Source organism: Platalea leucorodia (genome assembly GCF_965183815.1).
Source record: "Platalea leucorodia genome assembly, chromosome: 20".
Taxonomy (NCBI): Eukaryota; Metazoa; Chordata; class Aves; order Pelecaniformes; family Threskiornithidae; genus Platalea; species Platalea leucorodia.
This window is the reverse complement of record NC_138842.1, coordinates 1113742-1128726: the sequence shown is the minus strand read 5'-3', so window position 1 is coordinate 1128726 and position 14985 is coordinate 1113742. Positions and strand designations below refer to the sequence as shown.

General features: G+C 45.5%; 1 protein-coding gene across 1 annotated transcript in view; it reads left to right on the top strand.

Moving 5' to 3' along the window:
- Positions 1 to 14985, top strand: part of CDON (cell adhesion associated, oncogene regulated) — a 34262-nt gene that overhangs the window by 18448 nt on the left and 829 nt on the right. Inside the window, exons 13-18 of the mRNA XM_082330610.1 lie at positions 781 to 886; positions 4032 to 4154; positions 5627 to 5854; positions 6950 to 7224; positions 9609 to 9688; positions 14200 to 14456. Coding sequence (XP_082186736.1) covers positions 781 to 886; positions 4032 to 4154; positions 5627 to 5854; positions 6950 to 7224; positions 9609 to 9688; positions 14200 to 14456 — 1069 coding nt within the window. The remainder of the gene's footprint in view (positions 1 to 780; positions 887 to 4031; positions 4155 to 5626; positions 5855 to 6949; positions 7225 to 9608; positions 9689 to 14199; positions 14457 to 14985) is intronic.

Sequence of the window (14985 nt, the reverse complement as noted above, 5' to 3'; positions counted from 1 at the left end):
GCCTTGCAATTCCTGCTGCTTTTGTCAATCCAGGCTGGAAGCGGGCGCTGCATTTAAAACCTGCCCATCGTCCCTCGCATCCAGTGGAGGTTTCATGTTCGAGAAACGTTTTCCTTTCCCCTGTTACCTCGTCTTTTGTAAACAAGTACTTTTAAAGTCCTTATTGAAACCCACAGAAATTCTTTGTGCTTGTTTTGAAATCTAACCCCCTGGTATACTTTGGAGGATTTACCGTGTAGAGTTCCCAGTGTTAGTTTGCTCTGCTAGCTCAGCCTTTAGAGATGTTAAGGATAATAAACTTAAAATAACCTCTAGTTCCTCAGGAGGCTGCATAACTTAAAGTAAAATATTCTTGAGCTGAATTTGAGAGTGACCTTAACTCTTTCGGAAGTAAAAACGGTCTTAACTTTTCCATTTCCATTAATCACACCAATTTTCAGGTCGTTCATGGTCAAACCCTAATTGATGGTTTGGAAAGTGATGTGGGAGGAAGGCGTCAGCCCCAGCTCAGTCCCTTCTCCCCGTGCCACCCTCCTTTTTTCGACTGGTCGGAGGAGTTGTGCTCATCTTAGCTGCGTCCTCACGTGCGCAGCAGTCGATAATCCGCTTTTCTGTCGTAGCTTCTGTGCAAACCTCCCCCTACACCTTGCTTGCACAACCTTATTAAAAAAAAAAAAAAAAAAGACATATTTCAAGGTGATGAGATACTCGGTGATGACAACTCGGCGGGACTCAATTAAAATTTTTCTTCTCTAACGCAATCTTTTAAAATTCTTTCAGTATATTACATCAAGCAACAACAACACACCCATCCAAGGATTTTATATCTATTATCGGCCTACGGACAGCGACAACGATAGTGACTACAAGCGGGATATCGTGGAGGGTACGGTGCAGTATACGCATGCTTAATAACACTCCTCGAGGGGGAAGAACATCGTGTAACCACGTTGGCTGTGTTTATATGAAATCTAAACTGCTTTTCCCAAACTAAGTCTGTACAATATATTTCACAGAAGTAGCTATCTCAACTACATAACGTCAAGTTCTGCCCACACATGAACTTGTTTCTTCCTTCTGAAGCCTCTTCTACGTGGAAACTTGAGAACTAAACACCGGGTTTAAGTTTGTCTGGTTGTACTGCCGCAAATCCTTAGCGCAGGTCTATTTAAACCGGTTTCGCTTGAAGTAGTTGAGTCAAAAGAAAGCAGCGTAAATGAGATTTAACCCAGGGGAGGCGCATCTGTGTTACAGACTGTACTCATAACTAGCTGGCTCTTAAAAAGATTTACTCCAGCGTGGATTTTCTAAGCTAGGTAGTACCTCGGGTGTAATTGCCCTTCTCTCCTCTGAATTGCTTATCCTGCTGTAAGGAAGTTACTTTTAGCCTCAAGTGCTGTAGTAGGCTGCAAATGCAGGTATGTTTGTGCTTCATTTTGCGTTTTAATCAGGTTATATTTTTTCTCCCTGGGCCTATTAGATCATCATTTTCCTGGAAGAAGTTATTAGATAATGTCTATATTAGTCCAGAAGTGGAAAACCCTTTTAAAAATATTTTACTTAATGTCCTTATTGCTTGGGCTGAGTAAACGTAGTGATCTCATTCCGTCCCGATGACGTTAATTATTTTTTCCCCTCATTTATTTCAGTTACAAGAGGAACAGGCCTTTATTTTGAAAATTTTCCCCTGCTAGACAATACCCCGCATAGTACTTTGATGCGTGACATAAGCTTTTGCACACTATAAAGCTATTAAAGATCAAGAGTCTCGGCTCAGAGGATTGCTTTAAAGAAGCATATGCCGTCTGCACCTTCCTCTGCAAATGTATTTTAGCCTTTGCTAGGCAGAACTTGTGTGTTTATAAATCTTATACACTAAGCAGTTAGTTGTTTAAGTGGGCTCCACTGTGCTGTGAAATTAGCTTGTTTCTGACTTTTTTTTTCTTTTCTGAGTGTGTATGTGTGTGTATTGAACTCTTTGTGGCAGTCTGAAACCATTAGCAGCTGCTCTGCTCTGCCAAAGCCTGGAACAGAAACTCATTTGGTGGAAATATTTAAACGTAAAACTTTTTCTTTACTGTGCCTCCCCTAAATGAGCTTTTTGGGGAGGGGGGGGCGGGAAGAGAGCTATTTTCAATTAAAGTGCGCATTTGATGTGAAATATGTAGAGAAACATGTGACTTAAGGTATTTTTGCCATAAATCACTTGTTCTTCGCTCTTCCCCCCCCCCCCCCCCGTTACCTTTGAATTAATCTGGGGTTTTGACAGGGAATTTTATCTTGAAATGACTGCACGAGTCGTGGAAAAAGTGTTGTGATGCCTGCGTTAGCTAAGTGCTTGCCGTAGGCTTTCCTTACCGTTTCCTGTTAAGTCTTGTCTTTCGAGACATTCAAAACTCTGCAGAAAGCTTTTTTTTTTTTTTTTTTTTTTTCTTATAAATGCCGCTACAGGCAAAATCAGATTTTGTTTAAAGAAGAAAACAAGCACAAAGCTTGACTCGGAAGGCTCCTCGGTATCTTTCAGCAAAAGCAAAGCAAAAGCAGCCCTGTCCTGCACCGATGGTCTAAATTTCTCTGTTTCGAGGGTCCTGGAGATTGAATTTTAAATGTAAATGCAGTCTGATGTCAGTTGTTTAAATGTTTTTCCTTGCTAATGGTGCACGAAGAGGACAGTTAAAGTGCCTGTACTGATTCCAGTTCCACTAATGGTTTGAAGCGGAAACCTAAAACCTGGTGTAGTAATTACCGAAAGGAATGCTTGGGGGTGGGGGCGACGAGGGGAAAACTTGAGTATGAATCTTGGGAAAAACGTGCGATTTAGGGAAAGGCCGGGTCCTGCTTCAGCCAGGGCTTGTCTGCCCTCGCTTGGGACGCCCGGCGTGCGAGGGACGGAGCTCGGACACGCAATGCATCCCTTCCCAAAACCCCCGAAGCGAGATGGGGTCCTCCCGCCTACCCCCGGCCCTTTTTCGGGGCTCAGGTCCCGGAGGCGTTTGAACAGAATCATGGTGACAGCCCTCGCCAGGCGAGCAGGCTTTATTTTTTTTATTAATGCTTAAATCAGTAGGTGGTATGACAGTTTCTTAGAAACAGTGGAAACAGTTCAAGGTGGTATTTTCCAAGAGGGATTAAGAGCGCTCAAACAGTTAATTAAACTCAAAAAAAAAAAAAAAAAAAAAAAGAGAGAAGAAAAAAAAAAAGGTCGCTGTTTATTAAAATTTGTCACAAGCCCGTGAAAGTAAAAACCGAGAGTGATTTATATTGAAGTGCTCAGTACTTCAGGAGGGTGTCTAAATGAAATGCTGGCCGGGAGCCAGAGATGACAAAACCATCCTATTAGAGAAGATTGCTTGGCTTGGGATCCGTCTCTGCAGGGGCAGGCAGCGCAAGAGACAGCCTCGCCGCCTAATTTTGTTTCCTAGTATGTTTAATAAAATGCACGTTCAATTATTTGCGGTTTCGGTTAAGTTGAGCAACACAGATGTATCCTTCCTGCAAAAAACGAGCAGCTCCGGTCGGTACCTCGCATCTCCAGGGATCCTACGGGATTGCAGACTGGGAGAGGGCCCTATCGCAGTGAAGTTTTTCCCTTGTCCCAAGTTTTAATCTGTTTTCTGTGCCAGTTTTTCCTTGTTATTTGCCCTGCGTATTGTAAATAGCTGGCATAACCCATCCTAAACCCATCCCTTCAGCAGTTTGGTATGTAAGATGCACAGAACTGCTGTTGGTTTTAAACGTACAGATGCTGGAAACTTGGATGTCTGTTTTTTGAGTTTAGCGACTTCTGTAGAGAAAGATTTAAAAAAAAAAAAAATCAATGAAAAATACTAAAAAAACCCCACTTTTATTCATCAAAAGGTTCTTCTGAGAATCTGTTTTGCAAGACAATGTGAGTCTAATGATTTCAGATAAATGGTTAATAAAGACTTTCTATAGCGAAAGACACCGCGACATACTCGCACCTAATTCTGGCTCATGCGAGTAAATGAAATGCAGTTGATGTATTTTTTTTTTTTTTCCTCCCCCCATAGGTACGAAGCAATGGCACTTGATAAATCACCTGCAGCCAGAAACGTCTTACGACATTAAAATGCAGTGTTACAACGAAGGCGGTGAAAGCGAGTACAGCAACGTGATGATCTGCGAAACCAAAGGTGAGCGCCGAACGAGCGCGTCCGCTCTCCTGCGAGACCGCGCGAAGGTGAAATAGCCCCCGCCTTGAATTTCTTTTTTTTTTTTTTTGAAAGTCAGCTGCAACGAAGACCTGTCATTTTCTGGAATGTTTTGGAGGATTGTTTTGTCTTCCCAAGCTGGGATTGTTTTGAACATATGGAAGCTGATATGTTGCACTCCCAGGAAAGGCTCTTAGCAAAGCTCTGCAGATTTGCCTGGCCTGAGAGATAGTATTGTTGTTCTGGGTTGGGTTTTTTTTTTTTTTTTACTGTGCTGATAGCCTCTCCTTAGGAGACAACCATGCTCTTGAAGATGACAGAATTGATTTGTACGTCTGTTTTATGTCTTCGGGGCTCTGTGACACGTTGTATAAGTGCAGACCGCAGCAATTGATGGTTATGTTGGCTGCCTCCATCGCTAATCCTGCATGCCTCTGGCACAAAGTTTGTACTGTTCTCTGGAAGTGTCAGATATGGCAGTCGCATTTATTTTGCAAAGAATTCCTGTCTCCTTTAATCTCTAAAACCAAGTAAGGCTGTAAAGGGAAAATGCAGACAGTAAACTTCAAATGCAGTGCTATGAAAAAATGTTGTTTTTTTAAAAAAAAAAAGAAAAAAGCCCTCTAGGAGCGGAAGCATCAACATTTAGCTCAGTTAGTAGCGAAGCCTTTGAAAGGAGGGCTAGGAGCTGCAGGGCTTCGAGGCAGTGCGCACGGTTGGTCTTCCCCCTGCAAGGAATATGACTTTCTTCCCTAATTTTAAAATTGGCAAGATGTAATCTGCCGTTCGTACTGGCTCTTCCTTAAAATGCGTCTCCTCCAGGCTTAGGGGGGTGATCCGGCTTATCAAACAGATCGGCGTGGAGGCGCTCGTGTCTCCCTGCCCGCTCCTAAGCCAGGCACCTCTTCTAGGTTTTTAGTGTCAAACGAAACGAATCTGAGCTGAAAAAGAATGTCAATTTAATTCCTGGGTTAAACTAGCATCTCGTTTTCAGTGATTCTCTGCTCAACTCGTAGTGTCTTCAATAGTATGGTTTGGAAGACGGGGTTAGGAGGGTTCACGTCAGATAAAAGCAGGTCCTCTGGCAGCGGCTAGGCGACAGAAATGCAGGTTGTGGTTTTTCCTGACCTCAGAAGTGGAAAGATTTGCGCTCTTTCAAGTTGGGAGCTAGCGCGGTTCTGGCCACGCATATGTCGAGTTGCTCGTTAAAGTTTCGAGTGACCTCAATGAGAGGGTTAGCAAGCTGGATAACAACCATTTTCCGTGGCAAATAGTTATTACCCAATAGTAGTTGGCCTTCTCGTTACAGCTTTTAATACTGACTTGGAAGCTTTCTTTTTGAGGCATTAGGATTCTAGCTCGGCCATACTTACGTTTTCATTTCGCAATGGAAAAAACACATTTAGAAAACGCATTTAGCGACCGTACCCATACTTGTCTCTTATTTCATCCAGTGAAACGCACGCCGGGAGCGTCCGAATATCCAGTGAAGGACCTGAGTACGCCGCCGAATCCCCCCGACCGGGTGGGGGGAAGCGGAGCCGGGCCTTCCAACGGCCCCGTTCGGAGCAGCGACATGCTGTACTTGATCGTGGGCTGCGTCCTTGGGGTGATGGTCCTTATTCTCATCGTTTTCATTGCCATGTGCCTCTGGAAGAACCGTCAGCAAAACGCCATGCAGAGTGAGTTATTTCTGGTTTCCTTTCACGATGAAATTATTATCGGAGTAAAATTAGTAACGTTCATGTTACATTTTATGAACGGGAAGCGGTTTCCTGTTATAAGCCGACTGGCGTTTATTTAGAGACTTGTACTTTCGAGGTGTGCTTTAGGTGAAGATGTGGTTTTATTTATTTTCTTTTTTTAAGAGCAGCTATGTCTCCATTTCTTTGCATTGACGCTCGCCGCCCTGCTGCGTTGCTGCGCAGTTGTGCTGCAGTTTCACCCAAAGAAATTCCTGGGCAAAGTTTCTTCCGCTTTGGTTTGACTTGGAGCACCTGCGTAGGTTTCTGGTGATGGCGGTGGCAGAACTTGTGTGTAATCATAAGCACGTGTTAAAATGTGGAGACTTAAACCCCGGATCTTTCCCTCGCTTGTGTATATCTGGAAAGAAAAAGAACTTGCAGCACGGAGGACAAGTCCCTTGTTACCTCTCAGTCCCTTTGCAGTAAAATGGAGTTCAATGTCCGAGTCCTTTAGAGAGGCGTTAACAAGGAAAACCTGCCAGTTTGCAAGCAGGAGCCTTCAGCAGCCGCCTTGGAGCGTAAGCACGCTTGGCGAGGTGCTCGGTACCCACCAAACGATTCTGCGCTAGCGGGGTCTCTTCAGCAGTCTTTTCTGCTCCTAATGCATAAATCAGCCTTGCTCTTTCCACAGCCTGTGGTTATTTTTAAACGTCCTTACTCTGACAAAGAGAAACGAAACAAAACTTCTTGCAAGATAAGATAGTGTCTTCAACTGCGGCCCAGAGAGATTTTCTGGAAGTAGTTCGTAGCGGATAGCAGAGGGCCTATTGATTATACAAATGGCCCGTTTTTAGGACGCTCTTCGTGGTGACTGACGTCAGCTGAGCCCTTTCAGACCCACGTTCCCGGTCTGTTCTCCAGGATGTGGCTGTTTTCCATTTCTACATTTGTATACTAAGCACTTACGATATTACAGTTAATTTACAAAAGCTGTAGACAGAGAAAATAAGAAGTTTCTTTCATTTCTTAGAGACGCTCGTTTAAGTTTTCATTTGGCAATAAATACGCTTTCGGTAATAATGTCTCTTCCAGAATATGACCCTCCAGGCTATCTCTATCAAGGGGCGGATATCAACGGGCAAATGATTGAGTACACGACCTTACCCGGCACAAGCCGAGTCAACGGCAGCATCCACGGAAACTTCATCGCCAACGGCGGCCTCAGCAACGGCTGTCCGCATATCCATCGTAAAGTTGCTAACGGAGTTAACGGGATCATGAACGGAGGAGCTGGGCTGTACCCAGGGCACACCAACTCCCTCTCCGGGACGCACGTGGACTACGAACATCCCCACCATCTTGTGAACGTAAGCTCTTCCAGCGGGAAGGCTCAGCCTAGACCTTGGGATTTATTCGGAGGTGGTGGAAGCAGACTTAATTCGGGTGGGGGAAATACTCATCCATTGATAACTGCCAGTTCCACTAAATTACTTATCCCAGAGGAAGCAACTGGGCTGATATTTCTGATACAAACATCATGGTTTTCATTTGAGAATATCAGATGACAGCAAGAATTCCACTTACTCTGGGAAATCTGCCTCTACCCTCCTCCTAACAGCATGTAAGCTCTGAGAATGCTTCAGTACTGGGCTGAGATACTTGTACATATGGTATTTCTCAATCTGCAAGTTAAATAGATTTAATTATAGCTGCTTATTCTGCAGCTTTATGGATCACCCGTTTTTCCCCCACCTGTTTCAGATCTGTAACTCTAAGCAATGCTATTAATTATAGCAAAGCACGAATGTAGCAGGAGGTTCCATAAAATAAAATGCCCCATACATCTTGAAATGCAGCGACGTAATAACGCTGTCGTCTTTTTTTTTTTCCCCTTTCTCCAGTCCCTTGTTTGTGACTGTTGAGACAGGCTCATTTTTTTGTTTTGAAAGCTAAAATAAAATTAAAAACTAATTTAAGTCTGTGATCCAGCCTTTGTATGCTGTGGAAAAATACTTCATTTGCTGAAGTGTGTCCCGTTTCCAAGAGAGAATAATGATTTCATTATTGTCTATGGAAACAGATGGCTTGCATTCAAACTTACTAAACTTACTCAAAACTGTGAACATTGCCCAGGAAAACTGAAAGAAAAAGTTCAAAAGTCTGAATAACCCATGCTGTTTCTGGAGGGGAAAAAAAAAAGGGGGCTATTGTTTGTGTTAGTAATTGAACACAAGCACTTCATTTTATAGAACAACAAATTAGCACTTGCACAGTAGTTGCCACTTGAGTTAACTCCAGCTTTGAGTCCAGACCGGTTGGTTCTTCACCTGATTCTGTCTTTGGTATGCTCACATAGCAAGAAATGCTGTTTTTTGGTCGCTTTCAAGAGCGACCGAGGCCCAAATCCTGGTTTTTTGGACCTGTCCAACCTCCCAGTGGGTGAAACTCTCCAAAAGTCTCCAACCGTCCGAACCCTCAGGAAGGGAAGACTTTGCAGTGCTCAAAAGCTCACCCGTGAGAAAGCTTGGGGGCCTTGCATTGATGTTTTGTCCCTCCTATTTTAATTTTTTTAAATTTTTTTCTGGAAGGAAGGAAATACGCATGTGGTAACACAGGTCTCGGCGCTCCCCTGTGCCGCGAGACGGGACACGCAATGCCGCTGTCTCCTTGCGAATGGTTGACTGGGTTGGGATTTTTCTTTTTCCCCCCTTTTTTCCTTTCTGTAGAAAGTTTGAGTCACGCAATCCCTTCCCGCATGGAAGGCCCAGGACTGGCGCTCGGACGAGGCAGAACAGGATGTTCCCATCCTCATTAGGGCTCTCTTTATTGTTTCATTGATTGGGCTAAATGAGGAAGAGAGAAACTGGCCAGGATGGCAATCAAGACTAATTAGGCATTTCCTCAGTGTTCCCTATCGCGCTCAGCGGCCTCAAAAACCGTAAGGATAAGCCCTGGTTTTGCAGAAATAGGGATTGTTAGAAGCTACCTACCAGGTGAAATCTCAAAAATCAGGTGAGCTTTCCCGAGCTGGCTCCCCTCCTGAAACGCGGCGCGGTAGCCCGCCTCCGCAGCGCCGTTTTCAAGCGGCTCCCGCATCGGTGTCCGCCTAGTCCTTAACAATGAGGTATGTGTTAATCTGGGCATTTTTACTCGCTTGTAACGGCCCCTTCAGCCAAAACCAACAACACAAAATCCCTCTCACCCAGAGTCATTGCTGGCTAAGGAATTACCCCATCTGTAAAAATATGAAATGTTTCAAAAATCAGTGTAGCGAAGCAAACTGATCTAATCGGAGTAATTACAGGAAAGTGGGATGGGTTTATGTTGTGACATCAGCCCTGCAAATTTAATACTCTGTCTCCCCAAATGGGCACAGTTTGCTAACGAACAGCAATTTGCTTTCATGTCTGTCATCAACGTTAAAAATAAACATATTTACAGTGTGTTTATTAAATTAAACCTGAGTGTATTAAGTTGAAAACAGACCAGGGAAATTACCGCATACTTGTCTAAGCTGCAGTTATTTACTTTTCTCTGACACACATGCTGGCAAAACCCCTCCGCTTGGCTTTGTATAATAGCTCAGTGTTGCCGTGCCACGTTACGGGGCACGGATCCGGAGATCGATAAGTTTGAAAACAAACTTGGGGCGCTAGCTGGAGCCGAACTGCCTTCTCGGTGACTCTTGTGTGTCTGAATAGCGATTGATTTTTATTTTTAATTATTATTTTTGTAATCCTTCCTGCTGCAGGGCGGTGGGATGTACACAGCGGTGCCGCAGGCTGACCCCTCGGAGTGCATCAATTGCCGAAACTGTCGGAACAATAACAGGTGATGTAAAACGCGCCCGAAGGCGGGACCCTCACGAACAGAAGCCCTCGTGTGGTGTTAAAGCCGGGGCAAACAAAAGCAGAGAGCTTGAGTCCCGGCTGAGGGTACGGAGGAGCTCGGTGTCGGTGTGTGACTCAAGGAGAGCAGTTGGTGATTGCCTCTGGGATGGAATAAAACGAGTTATTCAACCCCCAGAGCTCGTTTCACTCAACAAATCCCTCTGATCCTCTCTAGGAAGCGAGGCAGGTTGGGCACTGGGTTGTTTTTCTTTTTTTTTAAACCTTATTTCCTGTGTTTTCTTCAGTTTTGAGATAACAAAATCATTCCATATGGAGTTTGTCAAATAGGATTTAATTGGTCTTCTGTATTTTACATTTCCTGCCATTCTCTTCAGAACGCCAATGAGCTGGAGTCGCAGCTTTGCTTTCACACCGCTATTCTTTGTAAAACATGGGGTTTGAGGTTCCTCAGGCCTTCAGGAGCAGTTTGGCCAGCCGTGGTCAGCGTGGGACACATTTTTTGCGTGACAAAAAGGATTCTTGTATAGAATAAGGGAAAATCTGTCTTCTACGTTGTAGCTGGGAGTCCGGGTTTTTATTAGGTTTTTCACTTTTGAGAGTTTTAAAGAAGTTCCAGGCTTCTGACTAAATCTCTGGTTATTTTAATGACTATAAATAGGACAGAGTCAGACACGCTAGACTGCTCTGACTGGTGAATTCTGGATTTTCTCAATCATACTTTGAATTTTCTGTCTTATTAAAATTGTCAGCTGCCTTTAGGTGTACATCTGGAGAAGCTGAGTTGAAATTAAGCTGCTGTTGAAGGCAGAAAACATGTTCGCTTTATTGTCGTGGTTTTCCTTTTTAAAAAATCACCTATAATAGGCTTTAAATTCTTCCTCCTTCCGTAAATATACACGGGATAGCGTGATGGAGACGGGCTGCTGCTCGCAGGTGGAGCTGGGCACGCTCGGGACCAGGCTGCTCTCTGGGGAAAGCGAGCCACCGTTCCATTCCAAGCCAATTGTCTGTTCTCAAGGCAGGCTGCGTAACAGCAGTCAGCGAGATGTCTGCGACTGGCCATAATTTGGAACATGCCGTATGCGTTAGGCCATAATTAAGAGCTTGCTTTCCAGTTTTAAGTATATTTAAATTTTTAATTGCTCTTTTTTTTCTTAAGAAAGCAGGGAGAAAGGGTTCTGTCCTCAGCAACTGTACTGTTCCTCCCAGATGGGTCATCAGCAGGGTCTGAACTTTGAATTTTCACATCCCTGTTCTATATTTGACTGCTTGATAGAGAAACAAGTTGTCCTTTACAGCTGCCTACCCCAGAGGGGACCATTAACCTCCATTTGGCAGGAGAGCTGCGCAGCCGGGACCGCTCCGATCCCTTCCTGGTGCTGGGGGAATGGAAGGAGGACATGGGAGAGGGGAACGGGGAGGACCAGAAACGTGCCTGAATATTACACCAGGGGCCAGGGAGCTGGATGTATGGCCGGGGCGAGGAGGAGGAGGAGGAGAAAGGCCCGGTGGGTTAGCCCCCGGTCAAGTCGGTAGGTTTTGGCAAGTGGGAATTTGGGGCTGGAGTCCTGTTTGCGCAGAGAGGACCCGTGCCTCGTCCCACCCTCGAATTATTGCACCTTGCATACTGAAACCAGGCAATTCCCTCTGGAAAACACCCGCGCGGTAACAGAGGAAGGCAGGTTCAAGCGGAAGCATCTCTAGCAGGGTGCTGGCCTCTCACTCGTGAGCGTCTCAGGTGCACGCAGCCTTGCTCGTACGCTCCACCTCGGCGCCGCAAATTCCCAAATGAGCCCGTTTCCACCGAATTCCTGGAGCTGTCGCTTGAATTCAGCAATCGTTTTAATTGTGACCACGTGCAAATGAATCCGAAAGGTTCGGTGTATTTAATAACTGGCTACCATGGCTGTTTTCAGCAATAGCCATCTCGGAGCGGGTTTTATTATTACGGTGGTGAAATCCCTCGGTCTTCTGTTTAAATTAGCACTTTATGCTCTCGTAACTGCTCGTGGAGGCTTGCCAGAGGTAGAAGTCGCTGAAACGTGGATACCCGCTTTGCTATTGTGGACAAAGCCGGTAAGACGAGTGTGGTTTACGCTTGTTACGTTAGGATTGAGAACCTTTTTTTTTTTTTTTTTTTTTTCTTTCCCTTCTCTGGTGCTTTTGAACTAAAATTTTCTGGATACCTGATGGTTGTGGAGGAATTTACGTTTTTGCAGATCTCTCTTCTTTGCAAATGGGCTTTATTCTGATCAGAAATGTGAAATACGCATTTCAAATAAACCAGTGTCGGTCTGTTTTTCCAGCTCTTTAAATCTGAATTATGCTGGTGTGGACTTTTAAGTCAGATTATAGTTTGGTAGGATTTTAACACCGAGAAGTGATAGAAAATGTGTTTTCTGCAGCAGGGATTTTACATCGCTATTCATACACGCTCTGCTCTGGGTATACCAATGGCTGGTTTCCATCGAAATGTGGTTATTTAAGCTTAAAAAGCTGAACTGCTGTCTTGAAACATCGTTCAAGCCTGTGCAGCAATACAAAGCACTACACCGACCTCTGTATCTTTAAAAAGAAAGCCCCATAAACATGCAAAACCAAACATTTTAAATGGGTTCCTCTAAGAATATTTTTTTTAAATAATAAGCGAGTGCAGTCAAAACCTCTGCGGAAAGAAATGCAAACTAATAAATGGATTTGTTTGAAGACCAGCTGTGTTTCATGTGGATTCTTCAGTGGCTTCTGTGGTATTTTGGTACTTGGAATAATGATTTTGGAGGCGGTTCTGGGAGCGGAAGGACAAAATAGGAGAGTGAAGGTTGGTGCTGCTCCGTCCTCACCACGTTCGGGAGGGGAGCGGGCTCCCGGGGCGATCCCGCAGCCGCTGTAGGGACCCCCCCTCGTCCCATGTTTTGGCTTTGCGAGTGAAGCATCTGCTGGAGGGGAAACTTTTCCTCTAGGACGTTTTATTTGTGTTACTTGTGGATGTTTTGTTGCTCTTTCAAGTTCTGGCAATATCGATTGTGGTTTTCAGGTGAAAGCCTACACGGAGGCTCCGAGGGAGTTTGTAGGACAAGTCCTTGGAGCGTGATGGTTTTATGCATTGCCGTGACCTTTTTAATGGGATAAAAGTGGTTTCTGGGACTTGGGCAGGACCTTGCTGTGATTGCCAAGCTTAACGTCTCCCAGTTTTAAATCCGCCTGAGTTTAGTACTTCGGTGCTGAGGGCTCAGCTGCTGACGGCCGATACCCTGTCACTGATGATGTCAAAGTCCATCTTCCCCCCTCTTCCAGCAATACCACGGTCAGCTCGGCTCGGTTTTGGGCCAGAATCCCTGTAAAGAAAGATGCTGTGCTACCAGATAAGCGAGCACGTGCACAGCCGTTTTCCAGCTATCGATTTTGATATCTCAAAATGCCAGCGCTTAGGTAGCATCCCAGTAAGAACGAGCTACCTGTAGCAAGATGCCTTAGGCTTGTCACCCTGAGCAGAACAGGCGATGGATCTATTTAAATTTGGCAGCAAAACCAAAAAAATGAATGCTCCGAGTTGTATCCGTATAACAAACACCTTGAAGCCTGTTTAGCCTTCGCGGGAGCGTTTCGGGGTATCGCTGCCTCGCAGTGGGCGTGAAGGCTCGCCTTCCTCATTTCGACGCTTTTCTCTTATCTGCGGATCCATCTCTCTTCTGCGCCGCAAAACACGGAGCCTTTTGGGGGCTAGTTGCCCAGAGTTGATGGCAACCGTACAAGTGAACCTTTTGCGGTAATTATGGGTTTGTATAAAACCACACGGAAGTGTGATTTTTGGGCTTTCTTACATCGGAATTGCTTATATAAATGTTCGCTGAGGCCACGTTGTTCGCGGGGCTCCAAACACCGTCGGTGTTTTCCCTGCTTGCTGCAACGGTATGCACGTCTCTTAAGGTCCAGCTCCTTTTTGTTTAAAGGTTAAATAGCTTGGCTGTACAATCGTTTTAGCAGTTGAACTTCAATTTCACAGCCTTACGCACGTATTACAGGGCCACAACCCGAGTTACGCAGCAGAGGGGGGGGTTTATATTTATAATATTGCAGATATTTTTTTAATTTGCGTTGACTCCGATAACGCTTAGTATTTTTTTTCCAAGGTATTTAAGTTTGCTGTTTGGGTTTCAAACTTGAGCTCTTTTTCTTGGCAGCGAAAACCTGTTTTACGGGGCTGCCTTGATGGAGAAATGGACTCGCGAGTCAGGTCATCGGGTCACAATCGATGGGGGAAGTAACCGAGCGCGCGTTTTGAATGTTTTCGGCTGTCTGTTGGGATTAAAAGATGCTCGATCCTTTTCTTAATGTCAGAATCGATCCAAAAATAGATGTAAAACTGATCTGGCAAGCTGTCTGACTCTTGTTACGGCAAATGACACGTGGTAAAGTACTTAAAAATTGCAGATAAGCGGTGGAAAGAAGCAGCTCTGAGTAACCCCGCTTTGGCTTGTGTCCCGTCCGCAGGTGTTTCACCAAAACCAACGGCGCTTTCGGCAGCAGCGCGCTACCCGTCGTGCCCATCGTAGCACCTTATCAGCAGGACGGTTTGGAGATGAAACCTCTGAATCACCACGTCATGGTGGCCATGTGCTTGGCCTCCGCTCTCCCGGAGTGCAGCGCCCGGCTGGAGGAGGACGGCACGGAGAAAGCGGAGCAGCCTTCCGCCCAGCATGCCTGCTGTCCAGACGGCATCAACCGGCTCTCCGCGGATTACACGGACGGTGAGGCATTCCGGAGAGGATAGCGCCCGGCTTTGAAGCTGAAAATACTCTATAGGACAGCTGTAGGGTGCTTAATTGCAGAGAAGCTAGTAATTAAGCCCACAAAAGACCTGGCTTTTTGAGAAAGATTAAGCGTTCCGCCTTTCCCGTCGTGGAAAATAGCGGCGATGCTCAGGTGCCTGTGGCTGTCGTGTCCTTTTGTGATCGATGCTCCTAAACGGAGCTCACGGAGCAGGCGCGCTCCGGGTAACGAGGCCGTGACTGATTTATGCTGGCTCGCAGTTGCCTGCTCCTACAGCAAACCCGTGGGCTCCCAAAACTGCTGAAATGCTACCGAATGGAGTTTTCCCCCAACGAGCAGGCATCCGTGACGGCCTAGAGCCATGCCGTGGGCAAGGGCAGGCATGGAAACGTAGGTGGGAGTTGGACAGACCTAATCGGCGTGGCCTGTTTGATATCGGTGCCGTTGGCGTGCTCGGGTAGAGCCGATGCTCTGAGCTGTTGCCTTGTTTTGTGCCTGGTACGGCGG